Source organism: Lepisosteus oculatus, chromosome 6 (genome assembly GCF_040954835.1).
Source record: "Lepisosteus oculatus isolate fLepOcu1 chromosome 6, fLepOcu1.hap2, whole genome shotgun sequence".
Lineage (NCBI taxonomy): Eukaryota > Metazoa > Chordata > Actinopteri > Semionotiformes > Lepisosteidae > Lepisosteus > Lepisosteus oculatus.
In genome coordinates, this window is record NC_090701.1 from 12,640,310 (window position 1) to 12,666,482 (window position 26,173).

The window sequence follows — 26,173 nt, forward strand, 5'->3', positions numbered from 1 at the left end:
TGGGTGTGAGAAAGAGAAGTCAGCAGCTGATATAGCATAGGAGGACAAAAGGCAGGAGGTGGGAGCAGGGGAGGCAGAATGGGCATTTAGGTGGTGCGAAGTCGAGAGTTCTCACACCCAAAGAAGGCTCCACAGCTGAAACGTTGTGCTTCCCTCTCTTTTCTTTTCAGCATGTTTGAAAAATATGTTTAAGAGAGAAAAAGATCCCATACAGTTCGGTACATACTGTACTGTAAGCTTGATGCTGCTACTTAACAACACTGCTTACAATAACTTACAAATTATTTATTATTATAACTTACAAAATGTTTGGTATTGTACTTCTTCAATTTGAGGAGAGATTATACTGAATTATACTTTACTGATTATACTGAATATCTGTAGTCATTATTTCTGCAAGCAGGCAACATTCTGAGAAATAAAATTCATTATAGACTGAGCTTGAAGATTATTCAATTCATTATTAATATTTTAACAATAATCCTATAACGTGTCTGATTAGCAAAACAGTCACATTTTTTATGCTGAAAATGTACTGTTTCATAACCCATATTAGATCTTTATAAAAATAAACAAAACATGCCAAACAAAACACTACCAGGGTATTATGTAATAAACTTTGAAAATGATTCTTGTATTTTTATGCCAAACTCCTAACATTTTATAGTTCACATCTTAAAAAAACAGATGGTAAGAAAGGTTTAATTTTGCCAACTTGAAATAGCTTAAATCCAGAAATTAAACCTCGGATTTATCCAATCATAAGAAATAAAAGCAAAAAATTACCATAAGAAATAGTGCATTTATAAATATACTGACAAAACATAATGATACCTTTACATTTTGCACTTTGCAGAAGTGATAAACCTACTGTACATCACAGCACAGAGAAATTACTGACAACTTAAAATGTATATGAAATGTTAAGATGTACAGAGTAATTAAAAGAGATGCTTTTTACATGAGAAAATTATGACGATGGGTCCCAACTGAAATTCTGTTTGGTGCAGACATCACACGTGAGCTTACAGTAAGTAGTAATTTTGCAATTATAGAGTATCACTGATATTTAACATCGATTAGCATACTTCATTGTTTTTACATCTAAGGTTTTACTATTCCTTAACTTGATGCCAATTACAGAAAGCTTGTTTTACAGCTACTCAGTAGTGCTATTTTCAATAATAGTGATACTTAATAGGTATGCATATACAGTATATATAATTACTTCTCACTATTTATTTCCAGCATACAGTAAAAATATTTTTCTGTAAGACAAAACATAATCCTCACAATATACAAAAAGTGTGAATGTCTTTAAAAAAGACACTGTCAAGTAAAGACACTGAATTGTGAGAACACACAAAACGGATGAGCGTCAGAATCCTGGCAATGAACAGTTAAAAAAAGTGAAATAAAAACCACAAATAAATGGTAGCCCACAGAGTTCCACTCACATACTGTACACTGCATATCCTATCCTATACATATTCTATATCCAAGGGAAAGAAAAACAAAAATAAGCAACTACTGTACATAATTTCAAAAAATGTTTAAACTCTTTAAAAAATACAGAAAGTATTCAAGCCCTTCCGATGGTGTGACATTTTGTGAAATTCCAAAATGATTCACACACATTTTTTTAATTTTGCTTAATTCTGTAGAGCACAGAAAGCATGACAAAGTTACACTGGCACACATTTACTGTATGCTCAAATATTTCAACACATGACAGATACTGTATGCTTGAAACAAATATTTTGAAATAATTTCAGTGAATGTTCAGAGGTTAAATTCTCAAGGCTTTTCTCAGCCATGAAAATATCACAGTTTGTATCATTTTCATACATTTTATGAAATTATAGGTGAACTTCTCATACGTAACCATTGTAGTAATGTTGGGAAAAACTGGGTCTACACAAAACCTTGATTCACAGCTAAGAAGGAGTATGCTCTACAGCTAGAAAGACCACCAGGGATAACCTGGAATGAAGACATACTTCTCTTGAGAAGAGGAACTTAATGCTTCCTTTCTGTGTTTATCTTTCTTTTCACCACGCATGACATCCAACATGTTAAATCACCTCTTCACCTATGTCCAGTGAGCTCTGTGACTAATGAGGTAATTTAGTGCTTATGCAACAGTAAAACTCATTCATTTGTCTCAGTCCTGAATAAGAAATCCTTAGATGTTTCTTTCTAGAAACAGATGCCTAAATCGGTATGAATAACACAGCCAAATAGTACAGTTTTGTGTTACTGACCAAACAGGAATTAATGTAATTCTTTGGATGTGTAATTCTTTGCAGGACTTACAATATACTGTATCTCACAGGATATAAGGATATAAACATTTGTGTTTTCAAACTCTGGCGAATGTACTGTATATCTGAAAATATTTTATATTTTTCAGCTCAAAGGCAATTTGCAAAACTGCCAAAAAAATGCACTGAAGCAGAACCTTTTATATAAACAGCCTGGCTCATTCCAGTGTCTCCCATATGACGAGTGCAGAACAATAAATACTCCAAACTGCCCTAAAATCCTTTCAACAGACCAAGTGTTTGTTATCGCAGGGAAGAGAAATGAACAGGTATTTCAACAACATGCATTCAAAGCAGAATACATTTATCTCCAATATGCTCACTTTGAAATACAAAGAGCGGTTTAAAGAATGCAAAATATGTATTAAGCATTAGTCTGGTTTGAAATATGGGAACAGGATAGCATCTGAAAATGTGTCTGAAATTTCCTTGGATTAGGAAAGGGTTATAAGAAAGAAATGATGAGGTCAGTAAACAGCCAGAGGATAAGGAATAATGGCATGTAATACCCCTAAACTGCCAAACATGGCGCTAAATAATTACTTTTATTGATTTGTGAGCAAGAGCTGGCCTAGTGTTTCATCCTGTATATATTGTCTGAGCTGTCAGATTTGATTATATAAGCTTTATATTCTGGGATCTTTCATCATCAGTTGGGGTTGGTAAACTACTCTTGTTTGAGGGTGGAATGAGTTCCAAGACCTGAAGTTCTGTTTCAGCAGTTCAATTCTCCATGTCACACATCACATGCTCGCAGGTACTAGTCGGTGAGAAACATTTGCCCTTGCAACAACACGTAGTTCTCACCTGGACTCCTCCATTTATTGAGTTTACCCCTATCAAAACAATACAAGCATTTTAAGTAAGAGAATGGAAATCTAATCACAAAGAAATGATGCTAAGATTCAAGATCGAAGGAACCTAATGCCAGATCAAATGTTGTGGGCTACATTAAAGATGATGGGATTTTTCCAAACAAGTGTGCATAATAGGCCAAGAGCCACCAAAGGAAAGACTCTTGGTCCCAAGCAATGTAATACTTTTGGTAAGGGATGCGTCTTTCGTCCAATACTGGACTTTGGTGCCTGTGATGTGTTGAAACATGAAGCTGAGTCTATCAGAGGCTTCATCATTCTTTCCCGTGTGCAGCTGCTGTTCATAGAAGCACGCTGAGGCATGATAAACATGATAAACAGACAAAATGGATATTCTACATTTGGTGCGTTTACGAAGAATACACACAATTTCAAATTTTACAAAAAAACATTTCTGAGACCTTCAAATAATAGTGTCTTGCTGTAGTCTGAAAGATTCCTAAATATATTTCATCATTGATTACTTGTCCCCAAAACGTCTCATCAAAGCTCCATACTAAAAGAATATCTAATCTTTGCTAAACTTAAAAATATTGAAGTTTAAAAAAGGACATCCGTTTAAAACAAGAACTACCTCCTTTTAAAAAACGAGACCTCCTCTCACGTTGAATGCCAACAATTAAAACTTTTGCTTATACTGTATAGTGTAGGATTTCTGCCTACCCAAAGATGTTTGTGTTGAGGAAATATTGTGTTTGCTGAAATGTTGAGCAGCGTTAATAAATCATTTTGGAGGTGAAAGAGTGTGCTCCAGGTTGATTCTGTCATTTTTACGCAAAGGAACGCGACGCTTTGTACAGTGACTTGCAGAGAACCACGTAACGCCAGAATACTTACTCGACGTCATCAAAATCCGCCATCTGCAACTTGACCTGCCGTGCCAAAACCTCCATTAAGTGCAGCCCCTGGTCTGTGGTCAGAGCCCTGTTGAAAAGAGGCAAAGCGATAGCTTTAAAAATGGAATTCATCAATACTTGCCAGGCCAGAGGTCCCAAAAGAGTTGTCACCTTGGCCTGTTAGAGTCTGTAAGCAGAGAGACATTACATTCTTGTCACATACTGAGCTGTATGCCGAGGGAATTGGGATCAGGTGCTTCTCCAGGCATGATGAATCACCTGAATTTTCCAGCAATAAGACAAACAATAAGGTGCAAATGGAATTGTTACGAAGTGTAATGGTTCTATGATACAGCTGGGGTTCATCTCTGTCCTGTTTCCAACTAAAAATGCACCCAGAACCTCGAGTGGCAAATTATTGGAACCTGTATAAATAGGCCAAACAATGGCCTTCTCCAGAAAACACATTACTTTTATAAAATAGAAAGCTGGCAACAGGTTTTTTTTTTTGCTTTTTTTGTTGCGGCTAAAACCCTGTTATTGGTTGACATGCTTAGAAAATGCACCACAGAATAAAATGAATTAGATAAAGCAAATGCTGCAGCAAAAAGCCATTTACAGTAAGTGCTGAACTACAAAACCTTGCAATATACTGGAGAAAGGCAAGGATGTTCTCTATCAAGGTTAAGATGCTTAAAACAAAATAATTACAGTATGTTTGAAGATATTGAAGATTGTTGAAAATGCATTGGTAAGAAAAAAAACACTAAAAACAACGTAAATGGTTATACAAACATGAATCTTAAAATACAATATATGCCCAATAAAGAGGATTCTGCAGCGATAATAAAGAATTAATGCTAAAATGCAACATGTGAATGTACTGTATAATAATATTACAGAACCATTTTCACTGGAATCACAAAATGTCAGTAAAACCAGAAAAACACATACTGTACCTGTAAAAAGTTTTTAAAAATAGGGACTCGTGGATACTGGTTGATTAAAGTACAGTTAGCATGAGTTCTCAAATTATGCTCTCTATTCATCATAACTGTTTTTAATAAATCAGTTTGTTTTGCCGGTAGATTAACAAAGCCTAATTAGTACTAATCCTTGTGCAGAACACATTATATTACCAGACAGAGGCATTGGGCGACACTACACTGAAGAATGCAAGAAACACTTTAAAGTGAGGAACACACATATTAAAAACATACGAACATATACGAAAAATCCATTTGAGAAATCTGCAAAAAAACAAAAAACCTCCCTAAAAAAACCTACGCTAAATTTAAACAATCTGTGGAATACATTTATGGCTGTAAGAAATGATTTGGTAATGGCTAGAATACATTTCAAATGTACAATTCATGGGATTTATATAATTTTGTGTCTGCTGTAGCTCTCACAGCAGACACAAATACACTTCTTCACCCTCCACACATCATCTGTTTCTTGCTTCAACGGAGGTGTGAAAGGTAAAGCTGTTAATGTGAAAAAGATTCCGCTTCTAACAATGTTATACAACACCCTACAAAATCCATTCATTGCCTGATACTGTGAAGGTCAGTAGGAGAGAGTGGGTAGCAGTATTAAGAGTGCAGCAAAGCTTGGAATCGAATACATTGGTCACAACAAAAACAAAGAAAGGTGTACAATAATGTGAGCACTTCTCAACAAGTTTGACCTAACAGATGAAAAGTAATACCGACTATATCTAAACATTAGACATACTGTACAATGCCGAAATGTTTTTCATTAAGACATAAAAAAATCTCACCTTTATCTGTCAATGGGAGTGAATCTAGGTGAAGAAGCCTTTATTTTAAACACAGGAAGTGGGCCATTTTAAGTGGTTTCTTCTCTTAAGAAACTGCTGATACAGCACCTGAGAGACTTGCCACCTTCAGATTGCACCTTCAGAAACTGTCATTTCTGTCTCAGGCTTAGGACTGACAGTATTATTCTTCTGCTTCATTACTGACTCAAGATAGGCCAAAGTGGAAACAGAAAGTATGACCTCTCCTTTTCTGGTGAAAGTTGGGTCATGATTGTATCATGATTGTGTCATGATTGTATCCCAGCTCTTTACTGCCATTAACTATTTGTCATAAAAACTTTTTAAAAAATGGTATGATTTCCAACTCTTTATTTAAAGCTTTCAACTTCTACCCCAAACTCTAGAGTGATTGACTGACTGTGGCTTTTTTTTCTGTCACAGGAACTCGTTGCATGCAATTACAGTATGATGCATATACAGTAAATTCGATTTACAACAGTGTTCATCAACTCAGTCTCGGGATTTCCATTTCTCATTTTAATTGGAGCTAAAACAAAAACTTTTGGCTAATTAAAACACTGAATAGTTCAAAAAGCAGTTCAGGTATAAATCAGACCTACACAGCCTGAATGACTGTAGAGTCAAGGAACGCTTTTTTCTTCCCCTTAAAGATTAATTCAAATATGTGTTTTGACACATTAGTTATATTTTTGCATATACTGTATACTGTAGATTACCAGTGTACAGTATATCCTAAGGGGCTCTACATTTTGAAATGTTTAGCAGTCACATAGTATACAATGTGTGTGAAGTTAACTGGGTTTGGTTTATTTAGAATTACCCATTAGTTTTCATTTCTGTATCTTAAACTTTCAACGATGTCTTGTCCATCCATCATTTGATTTGTTAGGGGCTCTGTGCAATCTCCAGGAGGTTGATGCCTGCAGGAGCCTGAGAGAACACCTCAAGTACTAATCCCTAGTGAATCCTAGTCAGTTAGATAGGAACATGACCTACGCTAAAATATGCAAGGTCAGGACAATGGCACTCATATAATGCACAGTACTTTAACAGGAAAAACTAAAGCATGGTCCAAATCTTAAAATGTGCATCCCCAAAACAAAAGTGTATATTTGAATGCTGTACACATCAGCCTACTGGATAAATGCCCACACCAGGCCTCACAGACTGCACTAAGTCACATGGGGTTTCCGTCTGTCTGGAGTAAAGTATTGTGTCATGTACAGTACATACTTTCTTTTTGCCAATGCTGTTCCATTTCATATGGTGGCTCTATATACTAACTAACAAAAGTCAGAAGCTTTGACCTTTTTGATATTTGCTTAAAACAAACTTTTTTCCAATCCAGGAAAAGGACACTGCGAGAAAAATCAAGACTAATGTATGCATGGGTTTAAATGCTTCATTACAAATTGATTTCTTTGCTAGTGATAGAATGTGGTTTTCCCTTCGATTCTGCATCCCCTTTTCTCTGAGAGAATTTAGATAAACAGATTACTGTAACATCTCCAAAAGGCCCCAAAATAATTGTGCAATGACTAGGCCCTGCTTCTATATTTAAGTACTGTAGATCACAGCAGTTTTCTTATGCTGATCTGTAGTCTAGAAAAGTCTGACTAGAAGGTGACCTGTTCCTCTCTTTAAACAAGTCTGGCATCTATAAAATCATTTCCCAGCAGCAGAGGAACAAAGCATACTGTAGCTCCATGCCGTTAAACAGTTGAAGGACAACAAGCTGACAGCTTCCCAGATAACACTGTGAAGGTTTTTTTAAGGCAATGAAGGTAAAACAATGTTGTGAGGAGACATCAATTAAAGACTAGGGTTACTAGTAAGGATACACAACTTTTGATGCTTAGTATTTACGCTGAAGAGGATGGTATTGGTTTTGGTATTTATGTCTTTATTCTAAATTTGCTTTCCATGCTAACCTAAAATGTAACATATCAGTAAGTAAGCAAGTGTCTTTAGTAATGTTCACAGTTATTTAGTATACTTTTAAAAAATCAATGTTTCCCTTTCTAGCTGAAGATGAAGAATGATTTTTGAAGCTTTTCTATGCGTATTTGTTTTTTGCTAAGCTTACTGGTAATAATGTGTTAACCATGCTTCAGAACTCTCTAAGAGGTCAGGACTGGGGCGAATTGGAGCTGGAACTGTTCAATTAACAAAAAACAAATCTGCAAAGTATGGTTCTAAACTAAATTCTGCAATGAAAATGTATATGTCCAAAACAATTAGTATTATACAGTATATTAATTTTTATTAATTTCTTTAGTTTGAACTATTTGTCATGAAAGCTATAATCAGAAAACACAATTCTGTATATAATGTATATTTCCAAACCCTACAGTACACTATTTCCTGCTAAAATATTACATGGAGACCATCTTCTCATTCAATCGCACAAAAAGCTAAGGAAATCACTCTCCTGACAACCTTTTTTATGAAGCCCTATAATCATATGCATTGAACAGTAGATATGCTGTGCATTTTTCAGCACTAGATCCACACGATTCTGGAATTGCAAAGTTTAAGTCTTTAAAAAATGTGGTAATCTAACTCGGAGCAGAACATACCCTCTCAGGTTTTGCCCTGCCTCAGTTTTATTTGATAAAGTTAAAAAAAAAAACAACATTTTCTTCAAGGAAGCCAAGGTTAGCTTCTCAGCAGATAGACAGTTTCCCCTCAGGGCCTAAAAGATCAGAGGTTTGATCACGCGGGATCACCCTCTACTCCTCGATTCATCAGCACATGGGCACTGTGCCTGAGCCCAGCGCTGCTTCTAAACAGACAGAAAAATCAATTGGCAGTGTAGACTGTTAGTAATCCCATGGCACTCAGAAAACATCAATGCCAAGGGGATAGATTGGCTGTCATACAAAGGTTTATTTTTGCCCTCCTTTCTTCCATTATAAAAGAATCACTCCCATCTAAGCACTGGATTAAGGTCCAAATGCACAATGCCAAACCAGAAAAAGTAACAGAAGAGTCTATTATGTTATCTGAACACTGGTGAATATTTATCAATGTTTTTTTTTTTTACAGCATCATAACAGAATTGGCTTATGCAGCAAAGACATGACCATATAAACAACATTTGATGTCATCATTCAAAATCAAAAGGAACCATTACTTGAAAGAAAACTACCGTAGAAAATCAAATTAGTAGAGTGGAATCTCTGGAGCTACTATAACTGCTCTTTAGGACCCTGTGACTTGCCTCACTTAGTGAGTTAAATTTCACCCAATATTGTTTCACTGCAGACTTCACAAACATAAGAGGTAATAGCATTCTGTAGCAGGTAGTAAAAATGGAAAGACTAGAAAGCATATAAGAAGATAAGAAATATTATGAGAGGAGACTGTTCAGCTCTTTTTTATTATAAAGTAGTCAGCAGCTTAATGATCCTAGAACTCCACTGAGGCACTGTTTGAATACTCAGGATCCAAATATGACTTGGCAGTTTGTTTTTTCATCTGCTAACCTTTGTGAGCAGACTTGTTTTCTCCCAGAGTCCCCCATTAAGATTTTGGATGGATTTGTTTTGCCATTAACAATTTAAAAGAAAATTGCCCCTCAACTTCAGCTTAACGTCACAGACAGTGCTTTTTTTTTTTTGTAAAGGACCAAAACCAGGACAGTCCTTGCCTTCTGTGATCAGCAAGCAGAAGAGGTCCTTGTGCTACCGAGAACCATGTAACTAGAAAAAAAATAAAGCCACACATTTACTGTACTGTATATACTGTAGTCTGAACATATAATCACTACCAAAAAGCGTGGAAAAAAAGGAGATAATATTAGCTCCAGACATTCCACAAACCACACAGAAAATACATGTGACGCAATTTGGGATCCTTTGGGAGGAAAAGGTGTAAGCTTTTGATCATTATGAATAATATCATTGGTAATAGTAGGAACATACACAATGACTTGCAAACGTATTCAGACTGTATCTCTTAGGTGGTACACTGAAGTCTGAACTGAAATTTCACCCCCCTCTAACAAACAGAAGACACAAACAATCACTTACTCCGAGTCTGTTACCACATAGCCATATTCCTCCTCCTTCTTAGGTTTTGTCCTTGACTTCACATCAAGCTGGAGCTCCTCTTCCTCCTCCTCGAACTGCACGCCTTTTTTCTCAGGCTCCACATGGACAGCTGCGCTCGGGGCCTTGGCATTACGAACCCAGTCGTGTAGCTCAGACAGCTCTTTGGAATCCACCTCCGCCGGTCGGGCTTCCTTCTTCTGGGCAGCCAAGTCCTTCAGAATGGTCTTGCTCTTCACGTTTTCTACCCCGACTCCTTTCTCATCGGTAGAAGATTCCTCGAAGGCTTCGGATCTCCCGCGTGCCTTCAATTTCCCGTCTTCAGTCTGGACATCCAGTCTGGGGGGGCTTTCAGTCATGGAATTCTTGTCCAGGTATTCGAGAAGTTTGTTGACTGCATTACTATCCTATAGTGTAATAAAAAAAACAAGTAATTGAAATGCACACTCAATTCCCCGATTAACAAGGATTACAACGTCTGTATTTAGTATTTAACTTTTATATCTTTAATGAGTGGGTCACTTGAAACTCCTTTTAAAAAAACAACACTTTGACACAGCATTTTCTATAATGCTTACTTTAAAAACAGAAAGCAGGCACCCAATGTTTTCACAGTTAGAGAAATGCGTTAAAAAATTGTCTACATGGCTTGTTAACATAGCATCCTGAGAAATTTCTGTGATATACAGCTTTAAAAAATGCAATTTTTATACTGTACAGTATGTGACAATTTGTTAAAGTGACAGTACATTCTTAGCCCAATATTGCATGCATCACAAAAGGGGAATATAAAGGTTTTCAAAATGTTTTTAAAATGTGAGGCATACAACATAAATATTGAATTCAGTATCTCTTCTCTAAAATATTAAAAATATGGCCACACAGTACTGTCATTCGTGTGACATAAAACACTCCAACTTAATGGTGAGAAGCACAACACTGGACATGAGGAAGCTTTGAAAGTATCAGAATACTGTAGGAGAAAAACATGCTTTTTACAGAAATCTCAAGTGGACAAGGTTCTTTAATTTGACATACTGTTGAAAAAAGGAATCAATGTAATGTAACTTCTTTCTTGATCTGCTGAAAAACTAAAATCATTGTGCTTAAAACACATAGATGCCATTTAACTAGTTGAGATCACAACAAAATAACAATTGAAAAACGAAGATGAGCTCAAATCACATTTATTTCCTACCTAACAATGGAGTAGAATAATGTATTTTCACTAACGGTTAATTTACAAATGGTGACAAACTTCACTATTTTAAAAGCATGCAAAAAGAACTAGGGTTCTCCCTTCAACGACCCTTCCATTTACTTCAAAGCTATTGCTTTCTAATCTGTTTGTATTATATGCTTTCAGTTTTAAGAACTTAGCAAAGCTAAGACAAGGTGAACTAATGAGGAGGGCCCCAATTCAGCTCCTCATGGAACAGACAATTTTGCAGTATAGCCAAACAGCCTAAAAGCACAGCTCTAGGAAGAGGGGGAAAAGAGTATCAAGAACAAACAAGCATACTGTACATGGGGACAACAATCTGCACAGCATGTACCCCAGCAAAGGAATAAATACAGGAACCTTGGAGCTGTGAGCAGTAGCACCATCATGCCAACTGTCATGCAATCCTTAATTTTTACTCAAAAGCAGGTAAAAGATTTCCGTAAAATACCTTGTCGTTTGAGTCTGGCTTGGCTTCATCTAGTTGTCTCTCTGCCAAAAAATAAAAATGTTATTTACCCTTCAAATTGAAAGACGCGTCAACCATTTTTTAGAAATATTACAAATCAAAGAGAACAAAGGGCACAGATTGGCTTGACCTGTAATAAACTGAGTTGGGTACTAGACTAAAACGGGAATTATACTCTGCATTTACTCAGGTGATCTGTTTGGCAGCAAGGCTCAATTTACTAGACAGTTTTTTTATTTTTATGCAATGTTTACTTTCACTACTCTTTTATTTTTTGTTTGGAAAGTATTCTACATTGCATACGGACCAGGCTATCGGTGTTCTAACTATTCAATCAACACTTTTTTTATCTTCCGAATCTGGAATTGGCATTTCCAGGAAAGCTGGGCTTAACCACTACCCATATCAACAGAAGGAAAGAGACTCAGTGGCAGAACATGCTTTGTCAGGACACCTGGTTCTGGGTAACACTGCTGCACAAACAACTGAGCTAAAGTACCAGTAAAAGAAAAACTGTCCTTATCTAAAAGAAAAACTGTCCTTATCCCTTTGATGGAGACCAAGCCTGCCACTGGGATGGTTGTTGTAGTTTCACAGCTGAATTCAGCTTCTCTGCTGAATTCACACCCACTTAGCAACAACTGTGGTGTTATCCCCAAAGATATTCTATCTCTTTAATCCCAGTCACTGTCAACTAACAATGTAGCCCATCTCTTAGATAATTAACAATTATTACACATAATAATGTCTAAGCTGTGTTCTGGACAGAATTCAACATCAACAGGAAACTGTAACTGCATATAGCACCTTTCAAAGCACTTTACAATACATACAGTAAGTAAACACTTCTCACAAAACAAAATTACAAATCATATATCGGAGATACAGATCACAACAAAGCCTGAAAAAGCTTCTGAAAAACTTTTTAGGCTAGATTTATAAGCTTGTACAACATGTCCGGTCACCCACAGTGTCAGACAAACTGGTGGAATACATAATAAACCAGAATCAGCTGAATGAAAGCCACATGGAGAGACAATTTTGTCGCCTTTCTCCCCTGTGGCAAACTGTTTACCCACCAACATAAACCAAAATCAGTATGTGTTTTTTTAGGTTAGGATCAAAATCTCTAAACCACATTTAAATAAGGTCTTTCTATTTTTAGTTGCTTCTAATAGATTGGATATGCACATCTCAGTCTTCCTAAGGTGGCAGATTACCTGCTCACAGGTGTCCATTCATCCAGGGCTAATTTCCACCAACTTTTTGTTGTTCCCAAGCCACTCTAATCGTCCCTAACTGCCTATTGGAAAATTATCTTTTGCCTCATCCCCTTACCACAATATGCTCGATTTCTTTGTAAAATGAATTACTGTACCCTTAATATCTTGTTATGTACCACTAAACTCTGATCAGTATAGATTTCACTTGAAGTCCAGAAAATAAAAAATTAATCTGAGCATCACATTTTCTATTGATTCTGAAATAGCCTCTTAGGTATTGTAGATATCGTTCATCTCCACACAGTATTCAATACACAATCTTGTATTGAATTTTATATTGAACTATTAAGTTTGATAACTAAAACTACTTCAAAGAGCCTAAAGGGGTGAAAGCCCTGTATGATAAAGGAGCATTTTGTACAAGCAAGGACAGAACATGTAATACAAGATAGAAATACAGCAAGGTAGAATAATATATCTATGCTCTTCTATTAATAGTTCATTGTGACTACTGAGTGTCCCAGGTAAAAACACATACAGTATTAAGTCAAAATGTAAATTTTTTGTTTGCTCAATAGATTTAGCCAAAAACGTTAACAAGAGCGTTCAGAAATTAAAAAGTAACAAACATGTTTTAAAAGAGCAGCACCACAATAACACTGACATAGATACAGATACAGTATAGAAACATACAAAAAGAAATACTTGCAGACCATAAGACAGGACACAGACATGTATTAAGAACAGTTATAAAACGGGCTCAGCTCACAACTAAACTATTTTTACTTTTTAGTAGTTTTACTTTAACCTGAAGAGCCATTCTAAGATCAAAGTGTAAAATATTGTATATCAAGGATGTGTTCCTAGGCATGACATCACTTGTGGGAGTTTATAAAGAAAATAATTACATTTGCAGAGATAATGATTAAAGAAGGCAAATACTTTACCTATTTACTGTATATACTTTACATATACTGTATATAACAACATATGCCATTATATACCATTTCAATTTCTAAAGCATACAGTTATTAGTGTTGTATTTTAAACTTGATTGAATGCATAAGTTCCAGTTTATTTAAAATTCACACAATGTACTGTATCAATCTTCTTACCTTACATTTCAGGTATAAATTTTTAATAAGGGTTATTTTGTTTCACACTAAAACTGAAAAGCGTTTATATTCTGTTTTAGATCCTAAGTTTCAGCCTTTAAAAAGATTTAGTGAATACTGTCCCTAAAATAATTTCAGAGAAAGTTATTTTTCACGGTGGAGTTCTGTTAGCTTTTGCTCTATTTTGTGAATGAGCGTGTGCAGTTCTGGTGATGCACAGAAAAAGTCATTGTTTCAGGTGTTAATAAAAGTAATTGGTCTTCTAAAAACTGTGTTGTGTAATTGACTGTCTTCTACAAGACACATGCAGTATATTTTGTACTGTATATTGTTCATTAGTTTAACACAAAGTAATTGTCACATTTTTATTTTATCAAACAGGTGCGACAACGAAGCCTCAATCCAATCTTTAAGACTTGACGCAGAAACACAGTACTTCATCTTCTTTTGCAATTAATAGACAGTGCTACATTAAAAGCTTTAATTACAGCTGATTGCTGCTTTAAATGCTGGAAGACAGCCAAGAAATAAACACCAAAAATGAAGGGCCCCATGTATAGTAAACATTTTTTTCTGCTAAAAGATTTTTTGAAGTACATTTTGAGAACTGTCCTTTTCACAAAATTAAACTCAATGAATTGCTGAAGAATTTAATTATCGCTCGTGCAATTAGTGTATAAATCTGCTTCTCTGAGTGGATAGTGACATTCTAGAAGCCTTTTTACTATACTGTACCTACTTGCTGCTTCATCACTCTAATGTACTTCAAAAAGCAATTCCACCTGACTCAAATATGAGCTCTTAAACATCAATCAGAACTCAAAACGCATTTCTTCCAGGGGTGTTTCTCTTGCTTAATTGCAATCACATGCTGTACCTTGCATCATGGCGTCCTCCCCCAGAATGTCCTCCTGGTACTGCAGGAGTCTAGGAGCAGGCCCTCTCTTCATGTCTCGCTGGTCTCGGCTGTCTTCCTTGTCCCTTCCTTTGTCTTCATCCACCACCTGTAAAGTGTCAGCAATGACATCGGCCAGTTCATCCAGCTCCTTGGGGCTGAGACCGTCCACGTTCACGTTGTGCTTCCCCAACTCCTTCACCACGTTCTGAATGAAGTTTTCTGTGGGGGGGATCAATAATGGAACAAACCTGTTGAAATAATCCTTCTGTCGCACCGAAACCTGCCACCAGTACTATATACAGTATACAGTAGTACGCATTGCTCTAGCTCTATTCTAGTTCTAACTCCTGAAAGAAAATCTGGGACAAAGAAATAGAAGGGATATACTTTACAAAGAGGCCTGAGTGGGAATAGGTTTGTTTGAAACCTGACATGTTGAATGGTGAAAGTAAGACTTAAGGCTTACGAGTAGAAAGCAAGAAAACAACGGTAAATTAATTGATTAAACATTGTCTTGGATAGTCAGTGAAGAGGTTAGCCTCTGGGTATTTATGACCTGCACAATGAATTAAGGACTAGAGCGAATAACCATCAGGGCCTCTCCAGGCTTTGCAGACAAACTTCATCCAAGTTTTCTGCAACAACTGCTATTCTCCTTATCGACACGAAAAAAAGCTCATGTTGAAGTAGACACTGGAAGCCAAGAAACCTTTCCAAAACTTCAAAGATGTTCTTTGTATTAAACGGTGCTAATCAATCCTGATTTTCGAAGAAAGCTAATTTCCCATCCGCAGTTGGACTTGGAGCAGTATATTTCACCTTGTGGATGGGTAGGAACACCCAGTCCTACACTTGAGCTCAGCCTGGCATTGTGGAGAAGAAATGACTAGTTCTTTAGAGGGTTAGGGTGAATTAAATGTGTTACCATAAAGAGAGCGATGCTTAAGAGGCCAGGTGGCTCCTTAGCCACCAGATATACTGTATTTAGTGATGAACACCATAGTTACTCCAATTATAGTAAAGTAAATGGTCTGTACAGGGTTTACTGATCTGGACATATGTTCTGTAGGTCACTGGGTGCTAACACTCCCAGACCTTGTGAGACTATTGAGGTCCAATCGAAAGTTTACACTAGCTCAATTATGTGCACTCATTTTCTATAGTCGTTGAGGCATTATACATTAAAGGGTGTGTTACTGTATATACAACCCTTGGTCTTTTGTTTGGAACCTGATCAGATATTGATGGAGGTACAGGTACAGTACAGTACAAGAAGGTGCAAGGACATGGAAGGATAAAGTGCATGTACTCTAGGATGGTCTTGAAATAACATGACCGTACAGTAAGTGAAATAAAGAGTGGCCATACCACAGTATCTATTCAAGCTAGTGAAGGACAAAGACGGCATGTTCTCTTGGTTAGGTAAATGTTAAAACTAAAAAAACAGATGTACAGCAATTGATTTACTGTTGTCTTCACGTTTTAAGAAGACCCCATTTGGTCTTGTAAGTGTTGTAAATTGAATTAGTTCTAACAAATCATTTCAAACATTGTAACCTGACATTAACAGTATTAATACCTTGGCAGGAACTGACCACTACCTACAGTATGTTGAATTGTAAGGTTATTAACTAAAATCAGATTTTTACAATTTAGGAATGCTTATTTAACAGAAATAAGTTAAGTATTAAGGCCTTTTAAAAATGTATAAATTCTCAGCTCACAAAATGTTTTAGAAATACTAATTAAATATACATGAAACAATTATATACTGTATATATGACTTATAATCCTATATTAGAAATTTTCCTTACAGCAGTTCCTGTTAAGCGTTTTTCATGATTCATTCGTTTTTTTTTTTATTTAACGGCATGAAGCAAGAGCATTGGTTAGTTTCCCTTCTTTTGCCAGAGAAAAAAAAAAACATCCTTTAAGCCACAACATTACCATCCACTAAACTCAGCGGGTCTTTTGCCACAGGCGGGTTGGACACGGCTTTGAAGAGCAGCCTATCTGTCTGGGGCTTCTGCAGTTCTCCTTCTGGCGCCAGCCGGAACGGCACTTTCCCTTTATACGCCTCTTCCTGAGGGCCAATGCTTTCCACCCGGCCGGTCAAGAAGGGACGGAGCTTGCCGCTGTAAACCAATGACCCCGGCTTTCCCTCCAGTCTCCCTGCTTCTGGCTGCTTGGCCGATAACTTCTTGGCCAGGTACCCCTCCAGAGCGGCAACGAGAACCTTGCTCTTGTCCGGCTGTGGGCCCTGGAAAGGCCCTGTTCCATGCGGAGCTGGGGGTCCCTGGTGAGCGTAAGGAGAGAAGGACTTCGCTGGGGGGAGCGGGTCGGGGTATCCAGGCTGGAACAAGGATGCAGCGGAGAACTTGGGTGGCGAGGGCTTCCCCTGTCCCTGGGTCTTCTGGCGAATGTAGTCCATGAAGCGGTCTGTCAGGATGGCATCATTCTGTAAAGCACAAAGACTTGAGCATTGACTTATTTACTTGTTGTTTTCAATTCTTTGAAGTGTTGTTTTTTTTTTAAATATATTTAATGGTAAGACTGCACAAAAGCAACCAGGAGGCAATTCACCTCAACGCCAATGTGATACTGTATGTTTAGAATCATCATTTAGAGTGAATAATTCAAGAATGTTAACTGTTTACTGTATGTCCCATTTACAATGTTAGTTTTCTCTACCTGTTTACTTCCAAAGTAACACAGATGTAAATAATGAAACAAAACCATACTGTAGTTCAGGACAGGAAAAGAAAAAAATTAAAAATCACCTTCTTCTCAGCTTATTCCATCAAACTGAAAAGTAAGTGACCCATCTGAGGATAAACTCACCCAATTAATATTTCTAATTTATAGAAAATTAGAATTTTTCAATGTTTTTGAAAACCAGTTATGGTTATAATTCACTGTCATATTAGAACTGGGGATCACGTGTTCTCTATCTTTGTTAAAGTTTCTAAAGATATGGCATACCATTATAATGACCAATTTAAAAAGCTATCTGGTACATTAAGTAAACTAAGAACAAATTTAGGACCAAAATCTTAAAAATAAGTCAGTCCTGAAAAATCAGGTTCACTTATTTGAGCAAACTGCTACGAATTGTCTTACCAATCTTTATCAACAGGTGACCTATAGCATAAGAATAACTATCTGGGATCTTCAGGTTCAGGCCTGGAGATTTCACATCTTTCCGTAACACCTACTGTATGTGCATTATGCAAGTGTACTGTACATGATATTTTTTATCCACTCTTGCTGTGTGCCAAACATTCTTTACATAACTTTAAAAATGTGTTGCTTTGAGCTAGTAAGTTTATATACTGTACATACAAAATTACTTGAAAAAAAATGATTTTCAAAGATCTTTGCAGTAGAAATGCTGTTTAAAATTAAATTTGTAAAAATAAAATTGGAACAGCATGTTACCAACGATTCAATTGATAATTAGCCCTTATTTCATCTATATATGCATCTTGTCATCTGTGCTTCAATGGCAATGATGATTGTAAAAGACGGATTAATAGAATTCTAATTAAAAAACATGTTTAGGAACATATTTACTCATAAGTGAGTTAGACATTTTGTTTCCAGAAAACCAAAAAATGCTCATTTCAATTAAACTATGCAGAATAAAAAAATAATGAGTTGAATTCAAGATTGGGTATAAACCTCAGTTATAAAACAATCTTTCAACATTACAAAAACACTTATGTCTTCGATGAAGTGACTTACTCATCAGAAAAATGAATTTCAAAGCCATTGTCATCTGCAGCTGTTAAAAGGTCAGCAAAAACAAGTTCTTGCTGTCTTACATTTTGATGCCATTATATTAAGTATTAGAGCATGGTTATTTTAAGGATATTAATATATGGTACTGTCTCTGCATCATAATTTTTACCTCCTTGCCACAAAGAAGCATGAAACAAGCCAGGTGCATTTGATATCTCAAAAAATATGTTTATGAAGATGCATTAATTGGATCAGAGTCTCATTGCATTATACAATCCACATTTTCACTCATTTGTCAAAGTCTAAACTTTACACAAGGTGACGTACCATAGGGAGTCATACAGAGCAAACATTAAGTCATTATACTCCACATCTCATCATTTCATCGTTTTAGCATCTCTTGTGGTTGCGGATCACTGTTTTCCACAATTGTATTATCTAGAAGTGGCTGATGAGCTTAATCTGGGGAGACAGCCTGCTGCAGTCTGAGATGAATGAATGGTCCTGGATGGTTGATCTGGTCTAGGAGACACTGTTTCTGCCAGTCCAGGTCTTCCATCTCATGTTGTTTTTGGTTGGTTTTCTTGTGATGACCTGAGACATCTTCTGCATGCCGTGAACATCTGTGCTCCAGTAGGGTGGAGACAGAGTAGGGTGACTTCTCAATAGACCATTCTGACCTGATGCCACAATCTTAAAACATCTGTTTCCTCAGGCAGCCTTTGTATATATGAGGTTGGGTCTTCTCTGTTAACTGTGTGAATAAAAAAATGCTCAGCATTCTTCTCTGCCTCCACAAGAACCTCACTTTCCGGAGCTGAGAACGGCTCAATAAAAGGTTTTTAATGGTGGACCTTAGTCTTCCGAGTATAAAGTATCTATCCCATTTTCTTGTATGCCATAGTTGCAACTGGTAATTGCCAGTAGATCTGGTTTGGTTTGCGCTTGCAGTACATTATCAGCATAATGAAGCTCGATTAGGTTTCTGGATCAGAATGGGCTGAGGTTAAATACCTTGCCTTTCATTGGATAATTTAGCTCTATTTCAATTTGGAGCTTTTTGGAGGTTAGATGTAACATCACAGAAAGAAATATCGAAAACAGCATTGGGGCAATGACAGTGCCATGTACAGTAAACCTCTTTACTCACTTTAAAGGGGACTGTAACAGGGCATTGTTTAGAATCAGTGCACATTGTCAAGGAGCGGGCAAAGAACAGGACATTACAGAATGCTATGTGGAATTCTTCTAATTAATGGAGTGAAAGACGTTTGTTAGTTCATATAGAGAGTGTATGTTTTCCCCTACATTTTTTCCTGTAGCTGGAAATCTGACAATCATGCCCGTTGAGTCTCTGGGTGGCCTAAACCCAAACTGAGAGTTAAGCAGGTAGAAAGGGAAGAAGGTTCTTAGTGTGATCTTTCCTGTGATGGACGAAACAACGATTCCTCTGTAGTTTTTACATTGTCACTTTGTGGCACTAGCCACATAACTACTGCACAATAAGAGTGCTGTCAGCTGTGCTTAACAACTGTAAGCCCGAGCATCAGAACTAAATTAGATCAGTTCAAATTTTAAAATTGGAAAAATTTGGATTTGTAAGTTTCATCCATCTTCTCTTTATACTTTTACAATGAGTCACAGCAACCATTCTGCTATACCTAATATGTAGCCACTCCTTTGGGATTGAATTGGTTGATCTCTTTAAAAGGGTAGGTTCTTTCCTCAAGGCCTACAGTATGATATAGATTATTTAATGCTATAGGCCAGAACACTGTCAAGAAACCTAAGATTTTCATTTTGTATTTTGATAATTAGTTTCCCCATCAGCGTAAGATTTTTTTTTAAAAAGCTGTTTATTTGCACATCCACCTCATCTGGATTAGCAATGATCCCTGGCAACTTGACAGCAAAACTAATCACGTGGCTGACTGCAACCATATTCATCCAAACTGCAACTGAAACAAAAGTTACTGAAAGTGGAAAGTTTCTGCTGCTTTGACAGATTGTAAATAAACCAGAATTCTGCTCAACACTTCCTCTGCAACAAGAGACGTTCTGTGATGAACTTCCAACTGTAAATTCGATTACCCAAATAATACAGCTGGGCATTTGTCGACACCACTGAATATCAGAGAATATTCATCCTAGCAGCAACAAAATATGGGTGAGCAGACTTTCTAAGTTTCTCCCCAATGTAAGTCTTAACTTGCAGCTGTAATCCCAAACCCTGAAACTCACATGTCCATCTTCAAGTGGAAGTCAAGTTCAGTGCAACACTAAAACAGAACCTCTTGCTCTTTCTGCACTAAAATCCTCTTGGTACATGACATCTTGGTCTTTTAGCCTCGGGCACATAAACAGCAGATAAAATTGGACAAACCACAACACAGGTCCAGGCACTTTGAAAAATCTCATCAGAACTGTTCCTTGACAAGCATCCAATTCCAATGAGTATACATTCTAAGTTCACATTTTTACACTTGAGAATTGAAAACTATTATCTTAAACAAATACATGTTTGATACAGATTAAGGCATGCAAGTAATTAACTATGTTCTTTTCTTTCGAGCATTTATGTTGGGATTTCTATCAGACTAATTATTTACTACATTGACTGCACTAACTGCAGGTAATAGTCAATGTATTTTAACCCTGTATAATTACTAGCACAGTATCTTTAGTGATCCTTGAGTGGTTAATAAGCCATGTTTATCATGGCCCACTGTAGATGGATTTGTTCTTGTATTAAATTAGCACATTTTGTTATTCTATCAGTAAAATTGTACATGACATTTATAGATCCATGTATGTCACTTCTAATAATTTCAGGAAATTCAAACAATCAAATGACTGATTGAATCTTTTACCTCTCTTTTTAATTAGGAACAAAACACTTTTAGTCCTAAATTGGTCTAAGCTTCTGTAGTCAGATACCAAAGTGACAGTATTTCCATCCAACAGATGAGGTCTGCGATGTGGGTGGTACTCCATTTTGATCACGCCCTATTTACAAACAAATTTTGTTTAGAAGTGCAAAAGAAAAGGCTACCAAAAGCAAAATAAAAACAATGTTATGGGGATGACGGCAATAAAGCACATGGTTCTTCCTTGTGTAGTCCATCACAGTGGCTCAATAGATGTTTTAACAAATGTTTTCATCTGTGACTGTGATTTCCCAAGGAAACTGATTGATTGATTGATTGATTGATTGATTGATTGATTGATTGAAATTGATTGAAATTGTGATTGCGCTGCCAAGGGAGGGGTTGCTATTCATTATCTAGGGCTGTCTGGGCAACACAGCGAACCCTGGCAATTTCCTGGGCACTGACAGTGCTGTTGTTGAGATATTCTCTTCTCTTTCAACCAGTGCTGAGCCTCGTACAGGGCGTCAGAGCCCACAATGTCTTGAATTTCTTGAAGGTGGAGAAGTCGGAGGACACTGCCTACCCTTCATTGTCCACTGTGCACTGGCTCATGGCCACGAAAAATACACAAGGCGATTCCACATCAGGTGGTTTTAGAAGAAATAATCATTTTTGAAAATCTAAATTTACAAAAGCCTTCTACAATCTGGTATGTGGATACCTTAAAGCTGCATGCTTTAATGAAATAAAAAAAACATCTTTGAAATACAATGAATAATTTTTTCAAGTGTTCTTTCATAGTGTTGTGTTGCTTTATGTATTTTGTATGCCCCACATTTGTTAATATTAGTTATACAATCCTGCTGAGCTCACCTCTTGACTGTGTAGCAAATAAGCCTTTGAATGGGGAAATGAATGTGGCATTTCAAAAGTTTGAAGCCTCATAAGAATCAGTGACTGCTGTTGATACAGCTTTTGCTTTCTCTAAAATCACTGAAAGGATCCATCAAAATCATATTATCAAATTCCTAAATACTTTTATGTGCTTTGTATATTAAATGTATCTTTGTGTACCTGATTATTGCATCCTTTCACCTGTTCTTAATGCAGCACTCGAATATATGTATGTATATAAACATACAGTATATATGAACAAATACAATTCAAAGTTTTAAAATAGTATTTTTATGGAGCAAATTACATTCAGAAATGAAGTGCTAAGAATCAAGCTTCAAATTCAGTAATAAAACGGCCAGCCCATTATTACTGGCCATCATAAGTTACTGGAAACATGGTTATACAGTATAAAACTGGTGCAGGACAAAAACATAAAAACATGTCACAACCTTGGTCAAACGACTTTGAAGTCCAGTCACTGTCCATTAAGTTTAAAACATGGACTGATATTTATTTTCTTCCAGTTGTTTTTTTTTTGCCTTTCCGTATGCATTTCAAGGCCATATTAATATTTACATAAGTCTGAGTGAAGTCAATCCAAGATCCACAATACAAACAACCATCTGTGCTGAGTCCTAAACAGTTATGGCTATAATGATTTAGCATTTGTGCATCACATTAAAAAACTGCACCCAATGAGCATCCGACTAATAACAAAACAACACAAAATAACATTTGCAATTTGGTATTAGTGAGAATGTCTCCATTATGATCTGAGATCTTTGTGATAAAGATACCATTGTATTTTTTAAAATGTTGTAATTATTTCTGCAATGTTTTTAATATTTTTTTTAATACATTCCCTTATTACGTAAAAATGTGCACAAGTATAAAACAATATAAAATGAACTACTGTATGACTTACTTCTAGTTGAATATAAGGTTTGACTAAGAACGCTTAAGCATTTGACAACTCAACTAGAAAACAAACACAGAGTTAACTAGATCAGGAGCCCCACACTAAAACAACAGACAATCAAATTTGGTCGTTTCTTGTTAAATAAATTGAATGGTTTTCGAAGCAGCCCTGGGTCAGTATGGTGATAAAAAAAAACCTTTTCAACAAAATTGCAAACTTTGAATTCTGATTCAATTCAAGCATTTAAATACAAATGTTTAGAACATTTAGCGTAGGAAAAAGTAAGTGATAGATGCCATCCAGTGGCCACATCTTGAATTTTCTTCCCAAAATTCTTGGAACAAAAGTCTTTTGATCATATGTTATGAACAGGTTTAATCAGCATGCGATACAGTTCAGTATTCTTAAATTCATTATGTTCATAATCTGACAGTTTCATAATCCAGCATCTTTCCTTTCACAAGTAGCATCTACTGTAGCATTTTAGAAAGCATCCTTTATCTATGAAGAACACTTATCTCTTTACCTTAACAGCCTTCCCTATGTTCATAAGCAATGGGGACTTTGTGGTTATCCTAAAGGAAATGTGTTCCGAATTGCAACATTTGTATTTTTTACCTCTCATAAAGAATGATACATGATATAGTGGTGCATTCGGATTGAGTTTTTTCATATTTTAAAAGAAGAATGAGGTACAGTAATAATGTCTCCCCTGATTGAAATTAGATATACTAATACTTAATTATGTAAAAAAAATAGGAAGCATTTTTTTTCTACGAGGCTACAGTATGTATCTAGGCAGGGACAAACCATGGCCTTTTTAAAATTTTGTTGGATTAAAGATGTGACTCAAATATATATACAGTATATAGAAAGAACATTTCAGGGGTTGAAAACAAAACCAGCCATTTCAGAAGAGTTTGATCTATTTTTGGTTTTTTAGGAGCTATATGCCTTTGTATAAAATTGCATTGGTAGAAAATGAAGTGAATGCCGCACATTACTTCTAAATTAATATCAGCCCCTTAAATTGTACCCAAATATGCATGATGCAAACCTAAAATGTCACAAGGTGCCACACTATGGCCTCCTTATAAACAGAAGACAGATACAGTATCTACCTTGATGGGGGCCTGCTCATTCTTGGTTTTCTGACTGGCAGAAGCACCTGACTGTGGTAGATAACCCAGGTAGAGAAGGTACTGCTGTACAGATCTGCTGAGGTCTCCATTCTGTCCATATTTCTTCTCACTGTCAATATTCTGACTCGGAGTCCTGTAAGATCCAGAGAAATGAACAGTCTGAAAACCAAACCATTATAGAACAATCCTGAATACCAAAACATTCTAGAGCAATTCTAAAAAAACATTCTAAAACATAAAACATTCTTCTTCTATTGGTAACGCAACAGAGAAATTACAGAAACAAATAGAATATGAATAACTACACACATTTAAACAGGGCTATTTCTAAAATCCTCATCCAATTCCTGAAAATAAAGGAAACATACTTTCTGCACCTAAATAGAATTGGGAAAAAGCATTATATGCTGAATTTATAAAGGATTTTTAATATAAATTAATAAAGTAATCCCTCCATTGGTACCCCTTTTTCTAACCCCCCAATCATCTCATACTGCCGACAACCCAATCTACGAAAACTTCTGGTTCACAGCTCCCTTGACCGCACTTGGCAATCATCCCCACCAGGCACCTTCCCCTGCAAAAGAACTCGCTGCATCACCTGCAAATACATATCTAACGTGCAGTTAGATATGTATTTCTCATTCAGGGCCCCTCATTCTCATTCAGCTCATTCAGGGACCCTCAGGCCAATTCCAGATCACCCAGACGACATCCTGTACCTCCAGCAACCTCATTTACTGTATCTCTTGCAAAAAATGCCCAGGTATCTACGTTAGGGAAACCGGAAGGAGACTAGGAGACCGCTTCAGAAAACATGTTAGGGCTGTTAAGATTAAAGATTTCTCCAAGCCCATAGTTTCTCATTTCACCTCAGACGGCCATGATCACACTGATCTCTCTGTCTCTGTTCTCAAAGAGGGGTTTCTCAACTCCCATAGCAGAAAAACAACTGTAGCTAAACTCATCCAAAAACTAGGTTCACACCACCCCCCTTCACTCAATGAAAGACTTATCTTTGTGTAATCTTCTCTATTCTCTTGCAGGTTTTGACTTCACACCTTTCTTCACCCCTCTCCACTTTGCACTTCCTGAGTGGCCTCTCTGTCTCTCCCCTCTCCCAGCTTTTGTTCTCCTGTGCTATTTAATCTTTGCTGTCTGCCCTGTCTTTCTCACACCTGAAGAAGGCTTCACAGTCGACATGTTGTGTTTCTCTCTTCTCTTTTCAGCATGGAATAAACCTATTTAAAGTCATTTTAGCTTCTTTATAAATCAAAACATTTTAAAATAACTCATTTTTATCCAACCACAAGGGTAAATGTAAAGAAATATAAAGGCTTTCCCACTAATCGATACTTATTCATCTAAGACAAATCAATAGGGAAAGCAGCATGTTGCTATGTTTTAACCAATGGGGCAACATTCACAAAGCATGTAAACACAGTCTGTAAGTATCCCTTCCACAGAAGGAAAATCTGTTTCTAGAATATAAAGAGATCTCCAACATGTTTAAATATAACATGATAACATAAGAAACAGTATAGAGGGAAGCAGGCCACTTGGCCTGTGTTGCTCATTTAGCTGCTAGTACTTGTTAGTCCAAGAGTGTCATCAAGCAACGTTTTGAAGCGCCCCTATGAATCAGCTTCCATAAAGTGGCCAAGTAGAACTACAGTATACTCCTTCTGTGTAGTTTATGTTGAAGGGTCTGCAATTATCTTTTCTAAATGCTCTTACACTTCTATATATTCTCTTTGGGCTTTGTTTCTCAGTTGAGTTTCAGCCA

The 26,173-nt window shown here is 36.5% G+C and overlaps 1 protein-coding gene across 2 annotated transcripts in view; it reads right to left on the reverse strand.

Annotated features, from left to right (window-relative positions):
* Positions 1-26,173, reverse strand: part of ptprn2 (protein tyrosine phosphatase receptor type N2) — a 317,622-nt gene that overhangs the window by 195,135 nt on the left and 96,314 nt on the right. The window contains exons 5-10 of one of the 2 annotated variants that reach the window (XM_015354876.2): positions 24,367-24,520; positions 16,778-17,276; positions 14,798-15,037; positions 11,565-11,605; positions 9,874-10,298; positions 4,037-4,123 (exon numbers count right to left, since the gene is read on the reverse strand). In XM_015354876.2, the coding sequence (XP_015210362.2) occupies positions 4,037-4,123; positions 9,874-10,298; positions 11,565-11,605; positions 14,798-15,037; positions 16,778-17,276; positions 24,367-24,520 (1,446 nt within the window). Of the gene's footprint in view, positions 1-4,036; positions 4,124-9,873; positions 10,299-11,564; positions 11,606-14,797; positions 15,038-16,765; positions 17,277-24,366; positions 24,521-26,173 lie in introns of both variants that reach the window. The other variant, XM_015354875.2, reaches the window with a different exon arrangement.